General features: G+C 43.4%; 1 protein-coding gene across 1 annotated transcript in view; it reads right to left on the bottom strand.

Annotated features, from left to right (window-relative positions):
- ARHGAP40 (Rho GTPase activating protein 40) overlaps positions 1 to 10,868 on the bottom strand; it is a 70,754-nt gene extending 59,886 nt beyond the window's left edge. Inside the window, exon 1 of the mRNA XM_038750533.1 lies at positions 10,714 to 10,868. Within this exon, the coding sequence (XP_038606461.1) occupies positions 10,714 to 10,829 (116 nt within the window). The 5' untranslated portion in view covers positions 10,830 to 10,868. The remainder of the gene's footprint in view (positions 1 to 10,713) is intronic.
- Positions 10,869 to 19,260: the final 8,392 nt, after the last annotated feature.

Genomic DNA, 19,260 nt, shown 5'->3' with positions numbered 1-19,260 from the left:
TGAGATCAAACCAGTAAAAATAATAATTATGGTATTTGTTAAGTGCTTACTGTGTGTCAGACACTGTACTAAATGCTGGGGTAGATATAGCAAATTGGGTTGGACACAGTCCCCGTCCCACGTGGGGCTCAGTCTCAATCCCCGTTTTACAAATGAGGTAACTAAGGCTCAGAGAAGTAAGTGACTTGCCAAAAGTCACCCAGCAGACAAGTGGCAGAGCTGGGATTAGAGCCACTCACCACGGGCTAGTAAAGAATAATGAAAGTAATAATAATAATAACAAGGAAAAAATTAAAATAAGAATAGTAATAATGAAAAAAAAAGAATCTTGTCAGTATAGAACTGGTGAGTAAACTCTTTAAATGTGTAGCAGTGTCCTGACAGGTGAGATCAAGCATTTGGTGTTAAATCAAATGCACCTTTATTGAACCTGAAACCATGGAATAATAATCTAATTAAAATAATTTCATGGAGGAAACACTGAAACTTCCCACTAGGAATTAGAAACATCCACAGCTCATTGGTAAGCAATCTACTAGTTGCAGTTGTTAAGATTCAGAGAAAATTCTTATCTTAAAAACACAGGGGCCTCCCCTCATTCCTCGGCATCTCAGCTAAGGGATAAAAAACAACATTTAGAGTTTGAATGGAGGAGACCAAGTGCTTCGTCTACTTGCTTCCAAATGGGTCTTATCTCCTCACTAAAAAATGTAGGTGGAACAAAGGTAGCTTGCCAAAAACCAACAGTTTCCAAGAAACAGGATTCCCAGGAGTCTTGTTTAGAGAAAGGAAAACCTTGCGAGGCAGCGTTGTCTAGTGGAGAGAGCAAGGGTCTGGGAGCCAGGAGACACGAGTTCTAATCCTGACTCCTCCTCTTGTCTGCTGGGAGGCCTTGGGCAAGTCCCCTAAATGTCTCTCTGCCTCAATTTATAAAATGGGGGTTAAATATCTGTTCTCCCTCTCCTACTTTGAGCCCTGTGTGGGACAGAGACTGTATCTGAACTCAGTAGGACAGTGCTTGGCCAATTAAATACCCTTAAATACCATTATTATAACATTTTTCATTATTACTATTCTAGTAGTAATCCCTTTCACACATCATTCAGTAACATTTTGAGGCTTAAATTGAGTTGTGATTGCAAAGCAGGCTGCCATATGAGTAGATATTTTTAATAAATTAAGAAAAAAATTCAACCCATGAACTCTCCTACAACAATCAGACCTAAACATCCAGGCCCTCTCCGACTTTAATTTTAGGATCCTCTCCAGACAATCTCCTGCCTGTTTCAGAGACAGGAAGCTTCAACGGGAGAGCACCTCTCAATAAATTAGAAAGTTGCCCTTTTTGCCAGAAAAAGTGTCACTGGATGGTCTGTGGGGCTAGTAAAAAGTCCACGGGATGGAGTGTCAGAAGACAAGTTCTGGTCACATCCTCTGCCAGTGACCTGCTGTATGAGCAAGAAAACTTCACTTGACTAGTCTCTATCTCAGTTCCCTCCACTGTAAAATGGGAATAAATTACTTTCTTTCCCTTCCTCTTAGCCTGGGAGCCCTGCATGGGACAGGGGCTGTGTACAATCTGATTGCCATGCATTTTTGGCGTATCGTGTTTATTTTTTTATTTCTGTAAACTCACCTTATGGCTCCTTGCTGGACTAACATTGCCAGTTTATAGAGCTAAATTACAGAGCTTCTTGCTCAGAAAAAAAACGCCAATATCGATGAAATGCACCCTAAAGCCCAATGTGTGGCTGAAAAAGTCAGTGTAGAACCAATAGCCCTAACCACACTGTCTATAATTTATTGTTCTTCACCTAGTTTTGTCGTCCATTTTTGAGAAGCAGCTGGTTGTTTTCAGAACTATTTGATAACTGATCTGAGCCAAAATTAAAGCTTAATATCTCTGTTTTGACTACTAGAGTGATGAAAGGAAAACAACAGCCTCTCAGAGTGCATTTTTAGAGGAAGAGAAGGACACAGCTGGGAAGGACAGAAATGAAATCAAAAAGAAAAGCCCGCTTATTCCAAGGCCATCTTGTGCTACGTAGAATCACACCAGTGTGACTTTTATTGTCTAAGTAACCGTTAATGCTTAGCAAGTCAGCGGGGCACCATCGCCCAGGACAAACTCAGAAAGATTTAATTTCCAGGATATTTATTCGGCACAGGGGCCTACCCTGGGATTATAGCAAGCAGGATCTCAAGTCTCGAATCTTCTTTCTCTTAGTCCAGTCACTTCTTTTCTCGGACAGGTGGAGAGCGGGCCTGGGAAAATAATCCTTCCTGGCCAGAGTGACGAGAAAACTAGGACAAGAGGCCGAAATAAAGATTCAGGGTTATCCCCATTCCATGGATGAAGCTGGCAGTTGAAAACTCACCTATTTTTTCCAAATCTTAGGTTGACTAATTAACCTGAGTTAAATCCGGAGGAGCTTAAACAAAAGCCAACACTAATCCTAGAAAAAGTACATTAAGGCTTTTAGTATGATTTTAGCCTGCGCAACATAAGCCTCTACTGCCCAACACGCCCAAATAGCAATCTCCATGAGGACTGTCATCTTTGAACATGGAGTGTTACCCTATAATCTACACAAGAAAGAATCCCAACTGATTCTCCTATTTTCCCTTCGGCCTTCATTACCTATTCTTTTACTCATCGGGCATTAGAGTGAGAATACACTCTCTCCACATTCCTCCCAAGTAGGTCAATGTATTCTCCAAAACCTGACACACCCAATCCACCTACTGGGTATTTTAAAACCAGTTTCAGCTCCGTAATGCCACCACGCTTCACCGTGATTTACCCTTTATCCCGCGGAGAAGTTTCGAGTCAGAACTATGCCAAGAGTGGCCACGGTTTATCTCCACCCCAGACTCTGGAATTTCATTCTCCTTTCCAGTTTGCTTCAAGACGGCGGCAGAAAAAATTCCTAACTAAAAGCTGCCGATTGTTGCTTGGTGGGGGACTGGGTTGACCTGGAGATACAGAGGCTGAAAAGTTCGTCAAATCATTTATAAGGCTTCTGCTCCCCCAGGCTCCTCATCAACAATAAGGTAAAAAAAAAACAAAACCAAGTAATGTGTAAATCTAAAAAGGAGATGACTGCATTGATTGTGAAGCTGCATGGCTCAGTGGAAAGAGCACCGGTTTGGGAGTCAAAGGTCATGGGTTCTAATCCCAGCTCCGCCACTTGTCAGCCGTGTAACTTTGGGCAAGTTATTTAACTTCACCGTGCTTCAGTTCCCTCATCTGTAAAATGGGGATTAAGACTGTGAGCCCCACGTGGGACAAACTGATTACCTTGTATCCCCCCCACAGCTTAGAACAGTGCTTGGCACACAGTAAGCGCTTAACAAATACCATCATTATTATTGTCATTAATAATAATGCATTTACTCAGCTCTTTGAAAACAACTCAGAATAACCATCAGTATTAGAGGAGAGTAATGAAAACCTTCCTTCCACCTGAAAAGAAACCTTCCTTCTTCCAATTTTATTGAAAAGTTCGCCCCTCCTTCCTCTCTCCTACCACAATTCAGTGCTTCGGCATTCTTCACAATGGGCTCTATTCTCCTGACACGGATTGCCCCTTGGCATATCGTACTTCCATTGACTTCAAAAGAAGTCCATTAGGAGGAGGAAGTCTAGGGGAGGCAGGGATAGAGAGCAGAGAGGATAGCATCCATTGGAGTATAGAATCACACTCCTCAGAGCAGGGTGACCCACAGGCTAGATGAACACAGTAGGAAGGCCATGTTCTGTAGACAGCCTGAGAAAGCTATAAGATGGAGATGATTTTTTTTTTGCCTTAGAAATATTCAACTGGAAACCCTAACTCTCAGTTCACAGTTAACCTGTACTTGCGCCCCATCTCTCACACCTCTAAAACAGTGATGTCCATATCATTCATTCATTCAATCGTATTTATTGAGCGCTTACTGTGTGCAGAGCACTGTACTAAGCGCTTGGGAAGTACAAGTTGGCAACATATAGAGACGGTCCCTACCCAATAACGGGCTCACGGTCCATATCCTTATACTTAGCTACCTCCCCGAGCTGTAATTTATTTTAATGTCTGTCCACCCTTTAGATTGTAAGCCCCTTGAAGACAGGGGCCATGACTACTTTATAATACTGTAAAGTAATTAGTACTGTGCTCTGTTCCAGAGATCATTCAGTGACTGATTGGAAAAGCAAACAAAAAAAGACCGTGGTGTGTCACTCCTAAAGTCAGGCTTTGAATCAATTCTCCTACATCCAGGGTTTGGAGGCATTTTCTGTTGGAATCACCTACCAAGGAGATCAGTCAGTCAATGGCACACTTACTGAACACTTACTGGGTGCAAAGCATTGTACTGAGCTCTTGGGAGAGTACAATAACACAGTTGGCAGACATGTTCCCTGTCCACAAAGAACTTACGGTCTTGCGGGGGAGAAAGACATTAAATTAAATTACAGATATTCATTCATTCAATCACATTTATTGAGCACTTACTGTGTGCAGAGCACTGTACTAAGCACTTGGGAAGTACAAGTTGGCAACATATGTTAGCAAGACATGTAATTTAAGTGCTGTGGGGCTGAGGATGGGGTGAATAAAGGGTACAAAGCCAAGTGCAAGGGTAATGCACAATGAAGAGGGAGTAGGGAAAATGAGGGCTTAGTCGGGGAAAGCTTTTTAGCGAAGAAGTGATTTTACTAAGGCTATGAAGGTGGAGACCCCTCTCAGGATCGCACCTGGAGAGTTTCCAGTAGTCTACGATTCTCGGCTAAATGAGGGAAAGTCAAGCAGAGGTATACACATTCCATTCCTAGCGTGGGCAGTGGCTAGTGCGTGAAAGGCAATCTGATACAAGTCAAAATTCACCTGTGCTGGGCAGTGGTGGCATGGGAGAGGGTCAAGTGTGGAGACTCAGGTTTACGGCACAGAGAAAGGCAATGGTAAACTACATCCGTATTTTTACCAAGAAAATTCTGTGTATACACTATGAGAATGATCGCAGGTGGAGAGCAGGGCGTTCTGGGAGAGATGGGTCCATGGAGTTGCTATGGGTTGGAGACGACTCAACGGAATAAGACAAGAAAATGAAGGTGGGGATAGTTATGGCCTGTGGGACATGAAGGGGGAGTGAAGAGGTAAGAGATCATTCTCCCTTTCCCCTTAGCCCACCTGCCCAAAGCCACTGAGATGGGAGACGAACCAAGATGGATGCAGGGGATACAGTTCCTGATCTGCTGGATGTGAAACTTGGTGCTCGGAACTTTCAACTTCCACTCAACAACCTGCCATTCAACTTGGCTCAGGGTAGATTTTGAGTGGGGAAGGGGAAGATGCGGAATTGGCTACTGGTTAGAGCAGAAATTTGAAACAATAAAGTCCCAAATTCTCTATCACGTTGCCTCACTACATTTTCTGTCTATATACATATAAATAATGCTCAATTCCTAAACTCCAGTTGTCAGCAAATCCATCCAATCAATAGTATTTATAAAGTTTTTACCCTGTGCAGAACACAACAAGGGCAAAGGAAAGGACAATGTAATAATGGCACTTGTTAAGCGCTTACTATGTGCAAAGCACTGTTCTAAGCGCTGGGGGGGATACAAGGTGAGCAGGTTGTCCCACGTGGGGCTCACAGTCTTAATCCCCGTTTTACAGATGAGGGAACTGAGGCTCAGAGAAGTTAAGTGACTTGCCCAAGGTCACACAGCAGACATGTGGCAGAGCCGGGATTCGAACCCATGACCTCTGACTCCCAAGCCCAGGCTCTTTCCACTGAGCCACGCTGCTTCAATGTAGTAGATACGATCCCTGCCCTCAAGGAATTTGCAATCTAGCAGTGCTTCCAACATCATCAGTGTTTCCCAAAACTTGAACTCAATCATTTCAGTTGTTGAAACCCTTGTTAGTACATTGGGTTTTATTAACCTCTGGCTTAGCTAGTGAGTAGATTGTCAATGACTAAGCCTTAGACATTTCATCCCTCAGATGATTTAATGTTATTTGTGGATTCTTAGCCCGGCACCTCGGTTTCTGATTCTGCAGAATGAGGATGCCAAATCTACAGACAACTTCCCTGTTCAGATACTCCTGTTTCCCATTGGCTTCAACATCTGTGAATGATCTGGTCAGGTGGGTGTATAAATTTTGTTTCCCAAACTCAGGGCTCTGTGTAATGTTTTTAGAGCTTAAACAATGTAATAACAAAACTTGTAGTGTCTGTTAGATACTTACTATGGGTCAAGCCCTATTCTAAGCTCTGGGATAGATACAAATCAGATCCCTTGTCCGCATTCTCTCTCTGACCTGGATCTCCTTCACCTTTCCCATCCAGCAGTCCACCGCTCTCCCCTCCTTAAAAGCTATCCTGAAATCCCATCCCCACCAAGAGGCCTTCCTCAAAAAAGTACTCATTTCCCCTACTCATTCTCCCTTCTGCCTCCCCTATGCACTTGGATCTTTACATCACCTAATAATAATGGCATGTGTTAAGCGCTTTCCAGGCACTGTACCGAGCGCTGGGGTAGATACAAGCAAATAGGGTTAGGCACAGTTCCTGTCCCGCATGGGGCTCACAGTCTGAATCCCCATTTTACAGATGAGGGAACTGAGGCACAGAGAAGTTAAGGGACTTACCCAAGGCCATTCCGCAGACAAGTAGCAGAGCTGGGATTAGAACCCATGACTTTCTGACTCCCAAACCCATGCTTTATCCACTAGGCCATGCTGCCACACTCAGACTCAAAGAACTTAGATACAATACCTTGCCATTTCCCCCATCTGTAATTTATTTCAATGTGTCTCCCTCTAGACTGTAAACTCCTTGTGGGCTGGGATTATGTCTTATAACTCTATTGTACTCTCCCAAATCCTTTAGTCAAGTGCTCAGCGCACACTAAAGCTCAAACATCAACTATATTTATTGATCGCTTACTGTGTGCACAGCACTTGTACTAAGCGCTTGGGAGAATATAAAATAACAGAGTAGGTAGACACACTCCCTGACCACAAGGAGTTTACAGTCTATGGGTGGGAGACAGACATTAAAATAAATTATGACTATGTACATAAATCTTGTGGGACTGAGGACGGGGTACATAAAGGGCACAATTCCAAGTGCAAGGGGGACACAGATAGGGAGAGGTAGTAGGGAAAACAAGGGCTTAATCAGGGAAGGGCTAAATACCAATCACTGACTGATTAATTAATTTCCTTATACCCCAGTTTCCTCATCATTGAAGTGGAAAAAAATACATTTTCTCCTTCCCCTTTAGACTGTGTGTCTCATGTGGACAGGAACTGTATCCAACCGGATTATATTGTATCTTGTCCAGTGTTTAATACAATGCTTGGCACACCGTAAGCATTTCAATCTTCTTTAAATGCTGTCGTCATTTCCAATTCAAAGCAACTCTATGGTTTTCCATAGAGTTTTCTTGGTAAAAAAAATATATATATATAGGTGTTTTACCATTGCCGTCTTCCAAGCAGTAAAAACTGAAGTCTCTAACATTGTCTGTTAAAAATTTGATCACTCTATTATCCATCTTTGACTCTTTCCCATGCTGCTGCTGCCCAGCACAGGTAAATCAACTCTGACAATTTAGCTTGGACCTTTCCATTATGGGTAATCCTGGAGACAGAATCTCTCTCAATAGCATTGCTTTTACCTTCAGTGGTGTACACAAACTCTCCTGCTTCGATAAGGCGTTGATTCACAGGACAGCATTTCAATACCACAGTTATTATCTCCGTGATCCAACATTTTAGCCCCTACCTAGTGTCCATATCAAAGCTCATTTGCTAGTCTATGTAAAGGTTCAGAGGGAAGGGAAATGCAAAACAGAAGTGAGGATTCCAGAAAATTTATTTTCTCGCCTGGGTGTGTTTTTGCCATATTGGCACATGAAGCAAACAGGAAGAATTTGTATTGTCTCACAGATCCTGTTGGATGCTTTTTTAAAAAACGGGTGGGTGTGGGGGCCAGATCTGCAAAAGCAGGGAACGGTTAAGGAGGTTCAGCAGTCCTCTCCATCACAATTTTACAAAGTAGCTTGATAGTAAAAGCTTGATGATCAGTTTCTTTATAATATACATGTGTATATACATGTAGATGTGTGTGTGTTTGTGTGTGTGAAGGAAATGCTAGGAATATGCAAGTTCGTGCCCCATGGATTAAAACGAACATCTCACTGCACGGGGCTACATTCTTTCTTGGCTAAATGATTAAAAACACATTGTGGAATTTGAAACGATCATGATGTAGAACCCTTGGGTACATGAGCAGGCTGAAAAAAATTCATACAGATGAAAACTATCACGGCAGTGAGGCACAAAATACAAACTCAGCAACAGGAGTTGTTCCAATTAACCCTTCGGGGTCCAGGCATCTCCGATTGTTTTAATAGAATCCCACCCACTGTCATGTCATCTCTGACTACTGACTGTGTGTGTGTGTGTGTGTTATTGTGTTCATACACAACTCTTGCAAAATGGGTGAGTACGGGCTTCTGGGAAACAATTGCAGATTGAGCAGCTGTAGCAAACTACAGAGAGACATATTTGACTCAAACTGACCAACATAATGAACAAGGACCATAGCGGGTTAACAGCGGATCAACTGCTTAAGAGATTTACACACAGGGGAGCCTGGGAAATAGAACTGCAATCCTTGCTTGAATTTTGCCAACCCTTCTATGTATGGCTCGACATCACTATGGGACGTGCTATCTATCCTTCTCCTTTTATAATCAATGGCATTTATTGAGGGCTCGCTGTGTGCTCTGCACAAGCTCTGCAAGCTCTGCAAGACAACAGAGTTGGGTGATGTGTTCCCTGCCCACGATGAGCTTACAGTCAAGAGAGAACAGGATAACAACCAGACATTGGGCAGTCTCTGTTGGTAAAACACATGGCAGCACACTCATGGAAGGGTGCCCTGTTCAGATTGGTAATTTTCTAAGACGACTCACTCTAGCCAGGACATCAACCTTGGCAATTGATTATGATACTGAACTGGTCCTTTAAGTAGTGTTACCATTTTGAGGAATGCCACCAGGCAAGTTCTGGAGCTCGAGAGCCTGCTCTGTTGCATTCCCTAATGCTCGGAGGACCAACTGTTTTCTGACATGCTGATATAATGGCAGAGTTATTTTGGAAGTGAGGAATAATTGACCTTATTGGGGGGAAAAAAGGAATCAGCCCTCACAAGAGTAATTAGAGAAATGGCAACAAGTGCCTTTGAAACAAAGGTTAAGTGCTTTAATTCTTCAGTATGCTTTTATTAAACCTTCAGTGGTCTCTTCCTATCTTTTTTATGGTATTTGTTAAAAGCTTGCAATGTGCCAGGCACTGTACTAAGCGTGGCTCAGTGGAAAGAGCAAGGGCTTGGGAGTCAGAGGTCAAGGGTTCTAATCCTGTCTCTATCGCTTGTCAGCTGTGTGACGTTGGACAAGTCACAACTTTTCTGTGCCTCAGTCACCTCGTCTGGAAAATGGGGATTAAGACTGTGAGCCCCACGTGGGACAACCTGATCACCTTGTATCCCCCCAGCGCTTAGAACAGGGCTTCGCACATAGTAAGCGCTTAAGAAATACCATCATTATTATTATTATTCAAGTTGGACACAGTCCATGTCCCACAGGGGGCTCACAGTCTTAATCTCCATTTTACAGATGAGGTAACAGGCACAAATAAGGTAAGTGACTTGCCCAAGGTCGCACAGCAGAAAAGTGGCAGAGTCAGAATTAGAACCCAGGTCCTTCTGACTCCCAGGTGTGTGCTCTATCCACTAGGCCACACTGCTTCTCAAATCATCGAATCATCTTCAAATAAACCAACAGCTACGATTTCAGTGAAGAGTCACAGAAAACATTTATGTTCTTCAAGCAATTTCTACAAAAAGGGTATATTAAAAATAGGAGATGATTGTTTAAAACAGTTAACTGCAGTGTTTAAATACTTACACTTGTTGCACTAAAAAGGCCAAGAAAATACATACCATTCTGATCTATTAAAAGGTAGACAAATATGACTGGTTATATATAAGGAGCTATTTTACTCCAACTCAATTCGCCATCTGATGGATACTAAACATAAATTGAACAGAACTAATACTCTTCATACACACTTTCTCATTTTGTTTGTTTGCTGCACGCTCTTGTGGTAAAGTACATCAACGTCTCCTCCAGAATAGATATCATTACTGACAACTGTGAGAAAAGTGACTTAGAAGTCAATAACAAACATAGAATTACAGAGAGAAGTGAAGCTAAAACAATTCAGGCAACCTGACGCCATCCAGACATTACCCAAGCATGACGCGAATCCAGGCTAAAAGTAGTAGTCAAACTATTTATTACAGTATTTAAAGGACAGAGAAAGATAACCCAAGAAGAGGTTAAAGAAGAAGGAATCACAAAATTCCACAGGTTGGATCTACCAATTCTACAGTACTCTCCCAAGGACTTTTCACTGATTAACATGAAGACCCTCAACGTTACGTTTCTCTACCATTACTCGCTTGCAAGTTTGCCCTTCCTTCCACTGCACCTCCTTTCTCCTCTCAGTCCCCTGGGTTAATAGGAAGTATTCTTCCTTTCTGCTACCTACCCTCCGCCCCCCCAAAAAATTTGTCCTCTTCCTTTCTCGGCCCAGACTGCCCCCCGCCCCCTTCATTAGCCCGGCAACTCGGAACACAAACCCTTAGTACCTGAATGTTCTGGAGCCGGGCAAGTGACTGCGATATTCAACGGGCCGCCACACCATCTGGGGCCTGGGAATCCGAGTTCTGGTGAAGCCAGGACACGGCTTTCCCATCTGCTCCATCTCCTCAGTTTCACCCAGGGCTCTGGCCCCATCCCCAAGTCAAACCGACATTTTAACGCACGTCCCCCAGACGGCCACGAGACAAAGAAGCTGCTTCACTCCTGGTGCTAAATTTGAATCTGCTAAGAGTGAAAGGAAAAAAAGAAATCTGAAGCACCACCTCCTGAGAATTTGGCGACACTCCTAATGGGAGGGAGCTCCCTCCTCCTCCTCTCTTGGCAGGACAGATGGAGCTAACTCATTGTCAACATATCCATGACTTGAAATACACACACATACACACACACAGAGCCAAAGGTTTGTAAATACTGCCAACCTGTCTAAATACCTGGAGGGCACAGCACAGTCTATTTTTCACACTAAGCATTAGAAACTCCTTTGGTATTGTGACACACCAAAACCCTGGCTTCGTACCCAAAGCCTAATCCGCCCGTTTCCCCACGCCACATACTTACAGGATATCAGTGCTCAGGGCGGGGGAGGAACCCTAAAAAGAAATCCCCACGACAGGTAATATTATTTATGAGAGGTCAAGGAACCAGCCCGTAGACCTGGGCTGTGGCTTTTGGGGCTTTAATCAGATAGATTTTTAGAAGCATGAGACAGGATATTCGTTGGGTTTCATGGATAAGGACCACCCAATTTTGCCCCTTAAAATTCACCCCAAAACTTCACTCTAATAGATCCCCCAACAAGCCTTCTAGGCCTAGGAGGGGGAGAACTTCCTTTCACCAGGGCTCTTTCATTGCCCACCCAGCTTGGCTTTGTCCCCTGGGGCCAGAAATCTGGGCTCTTGGCCTGGACTAAGAAAGACAGCTGTGGAGAGAAGGGGAGGGGCGGGAAAGGGAAAGGAGGACCACCCATCACCATCGGGACCCACCCACCCTGACACCTCCACCCCCTGCCTGAGGCTAGCTGGATGAATTCTCAATTGCAACTCAAGATGTCTCTGCATGCCCATCTGGGTGTGAGTGGCAGCTTGTTTTTGGACTTTTTCCAAACACCAAAGGCGGAAAAATAGATACAGGGTGAGGCGAAAGTCACCCTTCAACTGCACAGATTGCTCTTGTATAAAGGATCTGCTGTCCAATTTTCCTTTGTTTTGATGTCCCTCCACTCTAAGCCTTAGCAAAATTAAAATATGGAAACATACAAGAGTTAAAAAATCATCTATGGGCAGTTATGGAGTGGAATTTGCCGTCCTGAGGATGGGTGCCCCTACGTGGTAACATGCTTATTGAGAGCTTACTGTGTGCAGAGCACTGTACTAAGCACTTGGGAGAGTATGACAACAACAGACACGTTCCCTGCCCACAATGAGCTTACCGTCTAGAGGGGAAACAGACATTAATAGAAATAAATAAATTAAGGATATGTACATAAGTGCTGTGGGGCTGAGGGTAGGGGGGCGAATGAAGGGAGCAAGTCAGGGTGACGAAGAAGGGAGTGGGAAGAGAGGAAATGAGGGCTTAGTCAGGGAAGGCCTCTTGGAAAAGATGTGCCTTCAATAAGACTTTGAAGGTGGGGAGAGTAATATGAAAACATTGGGAGAAAACACCCCAAACTATGGGATTGAATATGCTCATTTCTACTTTAACGTGGTAGCTGTATTTTTTTAAATGGTATTTGATAAGCACTTACTATGTGCCAGGAAAAAATAATAATAATGGTTTTATTAACTGCTTACTCTGTGCCAGGCACTGTTCGAAGCACTGGGGTAGATACGAGCATATGAGGTTGGACACAATCCCTGTCCCACATGGGGCTCACAATCTCACAAAACCCCATTTTACAGATGAGGTAATTGAGGCACAGAGAAGTTAAGTGACTTGCCCTAGGCCACGCAGCAGAGAAGTGTGATAATCCCATTAGAAATTAGAACCCAAGTCCTCCAAGTCCCAGGCCTGTGATCTTTCCTGTAGGCCAATCTACTTCTTAAAGAACCTCATTTTATGGGGAAATTTGCATTATCGTAACCACTGATTCACTGGAAATTAATGGGTTGGTAGTTAGAAGGAGACACCATAACTGACATTTTTGGATACAAGTTGTCATATTATTATTATGTCCACTACCAACACAGTGTTTGAAGTTGTACACTTCTGCTCCTCAGTGTCGTTTTACTGTCTAATGAAAAGTTTCAAAAGCACAAAACTGCACAGGACAAGTAGGCTGAGGCAGAAGCTGAGCAGCAAAGCAGCCTCATGCCTTGACCCACAACATGTGATGTTTCTTCCTACACTGAATCTACTTGCGCCAATAATAATAATAATGGTATTTGTTAAGCGCTTACTACATGCCAAGGACCGTTCTAAGCGCTGGGGGAGGTACAAAGTAATCAGATTGTCCCCTCGAGGGGCTCACAGTTTTAATCCCCATTTTACACAGAGAAGTGACTTGTCTAAGGTCACACAGCAGACACGTGGCAGAGCCGGGATTAGAACCCACATCCTCTAACTTGTGGATTATGTTTTACCCAGGGTAGACTCAGTTTGTGTTATGCTCAAGTCTTGCACCAAAAAGACACGTACAGCAGAAATGACAGTACTTCCAAATTCAAGGAGAATAAGGGAGTCAGATGGTATCTCAAAGCACCAGTAAGATGCTTCACGTTCCCTGTTCCCCCATTCTTTCCAGTCATTATGCAACAGCTTTCTCCAGTATCATTTTATCTGCTCTTCATTCTAGGTGAACTTTGCACACAAATGACTTTTCACATCCGGTTCCTTCTCCATACCAGACCTCCGTCTTCAAGGTGACATGCTCGGCTTTTCTTGCTCATGAAGGCGGCCTCGGTTTCCTTTCCTTTTCCATGGAATACATGGAAATCATCCAAGACTGTCAAATGAATAACTCTCCTGCCTTCAAGACCTGGTGACATACATTAGAAACACCTAACCCAAAGAGATTTTAGCAGGAGTGGTCTCCCCAGTGGGGGAAGGGGGGTCAGTTACCTGCACTTGAATCTTTACCCTTTGGGCATTTGGTATTCCCCCACCCACAGCCCCATTGCATACACATCTACAACTTACTGATATGAACGTCTCTCTCTCCATTTAGATTGTAAGCTTGTTGTGGACAGGAAACACATCTACCAACTCTTGTTGAACTGTACTCTCCCAAGCTCTTAGTTCCACGCTCTTAACACAGTAAGCACTCAATCAGTGATATTTATCAAGTGTTTACTGTGTGCAGAGTACTGTCCAAATAAATACCATTGACGGATTTGCGGATTCAGAATAGGACACCTGCTAACTTTGTTTCATCTCAAACAAAAAAACAAAGGTAAAGAAAAAAGCTAGTTGCCTCTTTCATTCTTTTTTTTGAACCACTCGAAGCAAACAAAACATTCGGACTCATTTCATTTACAGGTTTGATGACAAATTTTCCTTTTGAAATGCCCTTCCCCAAGCCACAAATCTGTCATAAGATGAACCAAGTTATTATGCACAAATAACCTGATAATGACATGCTCTACTGGAAAATCACGGGTCTGGTAGCTAGGAGACCTGGGTTCTAGCCCCACTTGTCACTGGTCAAATGAGTGGCCTTGGACAAGATACAACTGCTCTTTGCCTCAGTTTCCTCATCTGTAAAACAAGGATAATGCCTGCCCCTCCCTCTCCCAAAGGGATGTAGGAAGAATAAAGTGAGATAACTAAATTGAAAACAAGTTGGAAAAAAAAAAATCAAAGAGCCTATACATTCAAGGTATTATAAATTTCCCCAGGGCTCAACTCTTAAAAAAAAAATAGCCTGTTTAAGGTGAGAAGTGTTTTCCTACACTGATCCTTGAGACAAAGAAAAACTTGAAGGGAAATCTGCTGGTCATGGGCACTAGGCCAAACTTCTATCTTATGGAAAAAAGTATATCAGTCAATGGCATTTATGGAGTGCTTATTATGTGCAGGGCACTAAACTAAGCACTTGGGAGATTACAATTCAAGAGAAATAGGAGGCAAATATAGCCCAACCCAAGCCTGAGGCAGCTTAGTATCTCTTTTACAGATTCAGAGACATCTGGCTTTTTACTCAACAGCTTTGTCACAGCTCCAGGCCAGCCACAGATAAAAGGCAAGGAGACCCCTGAAATCTAAAGGCCTCATTATTCTAGAGACATTCCATCTTAGCTGGGCTTTTTTAAGCTTCTGGTGAATTATGAATGCTTAGTTGTTGTTATAGTTGCACCACTAATCCCAACCTGGATAGTTTTAATTTCACAACCTTACTACTAACTGGTAATATAAGAAGCGGTGCTGCAGCTTTCTGCCTTCCGGTTAACAAAAACACAAAACATTTCCTACCAACCCAATTTGCTTGTTTCCACCCCAGCACTTAGTACAGTGCCTGGCACATAGTAAATGCTGAACAAATACCCTAATATATATATATGTAAAGGTTGCTGTCTAAGTTTCAGTTTCTTATTGAATCTAAGAAACAGGGCTTTAATACCAAGTAAAGAGCTTGAGAAGCAGCTATTACAACAACTGGAAAATAAGCACTCCCCCTAAATTTGTGTCCACCTTGAGAGCCGGTTACTATAGAGAACGGGGTAATAGGTGTACTTCTTCCATACTAGTGGTGATATTGTTAAGCAGTTCCTTCAAAAGAAGTTTCCTTTTCTAAGTTCCCTGCAAAGTGTTTCAAATGACAAGGTAGGATACTTTTGCATTTATCACTTGGCATTTGGTGCCCAGCGTACAGTGGTTTTCCGATTTCAGATGATCCGATAGTTTAGCACAGGTTTGGAGAGCATGTGGTCTTTCATCTGTAAAAATCAAGCTGTTTTAACTGAAATAACTGAATAAACATCTACCAAGTAGAAGGCATGTTCAACAGTTTCTGGGCTGATTCCGGGTAGATGGATGCTTCCAGTTTTTCATAACTGTATTCAGAAAGTCTACCTGCAACGTAACTCTTCTGGAAACAAGATTGGTAATTGAGCTGGATCACCTTAACCCCCCCCCATACTAATTATGAACATATCGTATTCATTCATTCAATCGTATTTATTGAGCGCTTACTGTGTGCAGAGCACTGTACTAAGCGCTTAGGAAGTACAAGTTGGCAACATCTTATCTGTTGGTAAGTTGGCAATATCTTATTATTTCCTCCTACCTGTAATTCAAATGTGTGTCTTCAAGTGTGTGACTGAAAGCTCCTGGAGGGGAGATATCACATTTACTAATTCTGCCATACTCTCCCAAGAACTTAAAATATCGCTGTGCTCCTGAGGCAAAAGGGCTCATTAAACACTACTGATTGGATCCTTACAAAGGTTACAAAACCACTAACGCCACCATGCAAAATGCTTTTTCTTCACATATCCTGGGCGATCAGCCTTCCTGATTTTTCTGTGCCTTGTGGGTGAAGAGGCATACGTGTCCCCAGATTCCCTTCATTCCTTACTGCAAAACAGGAGGAAACGGCAGCATCTGGGTTCATCTCATCAGGAGAAGGGAAGAAAACTGTTTTCACGCAATCTCCTGGATTTAATCGCCTTGACCCTCATTAAATCAGCAAAGAAACATATAAGCAGCTCAAATTCTCATCGTAGCAACTGGAGCCACAAATCAGGAACATAGAACTATGTGCTGACTGCAGACTAACACTGCTACTTCCTTCACCTCTCCCTTTACATTCCCTCCCAAATTGAAAGTCTTCTGGCTTCCCTGGATCATCCCTTCCTTTCTCTGATTTACCTGCCTCCAGCTCCTTTCCCTTTCATCAGAGAAGCCGAGTTGCCTTATGGATAGAGCACCAGTCTGGGAGTCAGAAGGACCTGGATTCTAATCCCTGCTCCATTTTTGTCTGCTGTGTGACCTTGGGCAAATTACTTAACTTCTCTGTGCCTCACTTACCTCCTCTGTAAAATGGGGATTAAGATTGTGAGCCCTATGTGGAACGGGGACCGTGTCCAACCTGGTTAGTTTGCATCTACCCCAGGGCTTAAGTATAGTGGCTGGCACATAGTAAGTACTTTGTAAATATTAAGAAAGTCAACTCAAGGTCTTCCTGCACTGCTGTATTTGTTAAGAGCTTATTTAGTGCAAAGCTCTGAACTAAGAACTGAAGAAATGCATAAAGATATCAAATCAGACAAACCTAATAATAATAATCATTATATTTTTAAGGACTTGCTATGTGTTGAGCACTGTACTAGGGAGATACAGAGTAATCAGGATTAACAGATTCCCAGTCCTTCATTGGGTTCACTGTCTGATCAATTGATCAATACTATTTATTGAGTGCTTACGGTATGAAGAAGACTGTAATAAGTCCTTGGGGGAGTACTAAGTGCTTGGGAGAATATAATAATAATAATAATAATAATAATAATGGTATTTGTTAAGCACTTACTATATGCCAGGCACTGTACCAAGCACTGGGTTGGACATAGTCTCAGTACCGCAGGAGGCTCACAATCTTAATCCCCATTTTACAGATGATGTAATTGACACACAGAGGTGTAAATGACTCACCCAAGGTCACAAAGAGGACAAGTCGCAGAGGCAGAATTAGAACCCAGGTCCTTCCGGCTCCCAGGCCCATGCTCTATCCATTATACCACGCTGCAAGTTGGTAGACATGCTCCCTGCCCGCAACAAATTTACTATCATTTAACAGATGAGGAAACTGAAGCACAGAGAAGTTAAGTGACTGTGGGCTAGAATTTGGGGGGGTGTTATTATTATTATGGTATTTGTTAAGCGCTTATTATGTGCCAAGCACTGTTGTAAGCGCTGGGGTAGATACAAGGTAATCAGGTTGCCCACATGGGACACGTCCCCATTTTCCAGATGAGATAACTGAGGCACAGAGAAGTTAAGTGACTTGCCCAAAGTCACACAGCTGATAAGTGGTGGGGCTGGGATTAGAACCCACGACCTCCGACTCCCAAGCCCGGGCTCTTTCCACTCAACCACGTCGCTTCTCGTGCGGCGCTTCACGTGGCGTGTCATGGGGGAGGCCTTGCCACAGGGTCGGTGGAGGTCTCATCCACGGGGAAAGAAATAACCAGGCCCATTCTGCAACAAATGTGATTACAAAAACAAGGAGGAGAAGAAAAGCAGCAGTGAATCACTGCTCAGGGGGAATTGTCCTCGGGCTCCTCACCAGCCCAGGCAGGGATTGGTCATCCTTGGTCTAAACAGGACCAGTCTTCTCCCCAGTGCTTGAGGATGACAAGAGGGGAGGGAGGAGGCCACAAAGTCGCTGCCACTGACCCTCGAACCGCAGAATCTGGATGGCAGGGAGCTCTGCACCTTGTGATTCCAATAATCAGAGAAGCAGCGTGGCTAGTGATAATTAGTCTTATCTGAAGGGGCAGTTCAGCATCCAGATTTTCATAGTTATGCAAAACTTTTCTTTAAGGCGATGGAGAAAAGGAAGACTTTCCTGCGCTGCTTCAACACAGTTATGAAGACGCCACATGAACTAAGAAGGTTATCCAAGTCCCAGGCTATCCATTGATGGGTCTTTCAGCAGATGCAGACTGCTTCATTTGCTGGATTGAAAACAGTCTTGCTTTACTGCTGCTAATAGATGTTTGAGCAGTTGAAACAGGTTACGAGTAAAGCAAAGATGAAAAATAAAGAGCAGATGACACAGAACTGGGAGTCAGGAAGTCTCGTGTCCTCCCCCAGGCCTGGAATGCCCTCCCTCCCTCCGCTTAGACTGTGAGCCCGCTGTTGGGTAGGGACTGTCTCTATATGTTGCCAATTTGTACTTCCCAAGCGCTTAGTACAGTGCTCTGCACATAGTAAGCGCTCAATAAATACGATTGATGATGATGATTTCATTTTGCTAACATGTTTTGTTGTCTGTCTCCCCCTTCTAGACTGTGAGCCCGCCGTTGGGTAGGGACTGTCTCTATACGTTGCCAACTTGTACTTCCCAAGTGCTTAGTACAGTGCTCTGCACACAGTAAGTGCTCAATAAATACAATTGAATGAATGAATGGAAAGGGCATCGGCCTGAGAGTCAGAGGACCTGGATTCTAATTCCGGCTCCACCACTTGCCGGCTGTGTGTGACCTTGGATAAGTCACTTCACATCTCTGTGTCTCAGTTACCCCATCTGGAAAACGGGGATTAGGACTGTGAGCTCTCTGTGGAACAGGGACTGTGAACCACCCGATTATCCTGTAAGCACATAGTAAGCACTTAACAGGTACATTAAATAACAGTAATAATAATAAAAACTAACTGTGGTATTTAAGCACTTTATTGCCAAGCACTGTACTAAACACTGAAGTAGATATAATTCTACTAGATCTGACAGTCCCTGACCCACTCTAAGATATCTTATCCCTGTTTTGCAGATGAGGTAACTGAGACAAGTTAAGTGACTTGCCCAGGGTCACACTGCAGGAAAGCAGAAGAGCCTGGATTTGAACCCAGGTGCTCTGATTCTCTGATTCTCAGGCCCA

This window comes from Tachyglossus aculeatus, chromosome 8 (assembly GCF_015852505.1).
Source record: "Tachyglossus aculeatus isolate mTacAcu1 chromosome 8, mTacAcu1.pri, whole genome shotgun sequence".
NCBI classification, from domain to species: Eukaryota; Metazoa; Chordata; class Mammalia; order Monotremata; family Tachyglossidae; genus Tachyglossus; species Tachyglossus aculeatus.
The sequence above is the reverse complement of the archived record's forward strand: the minus strand, read 5'-3'. Positions and strand labels throughout refer to the sequence as shown.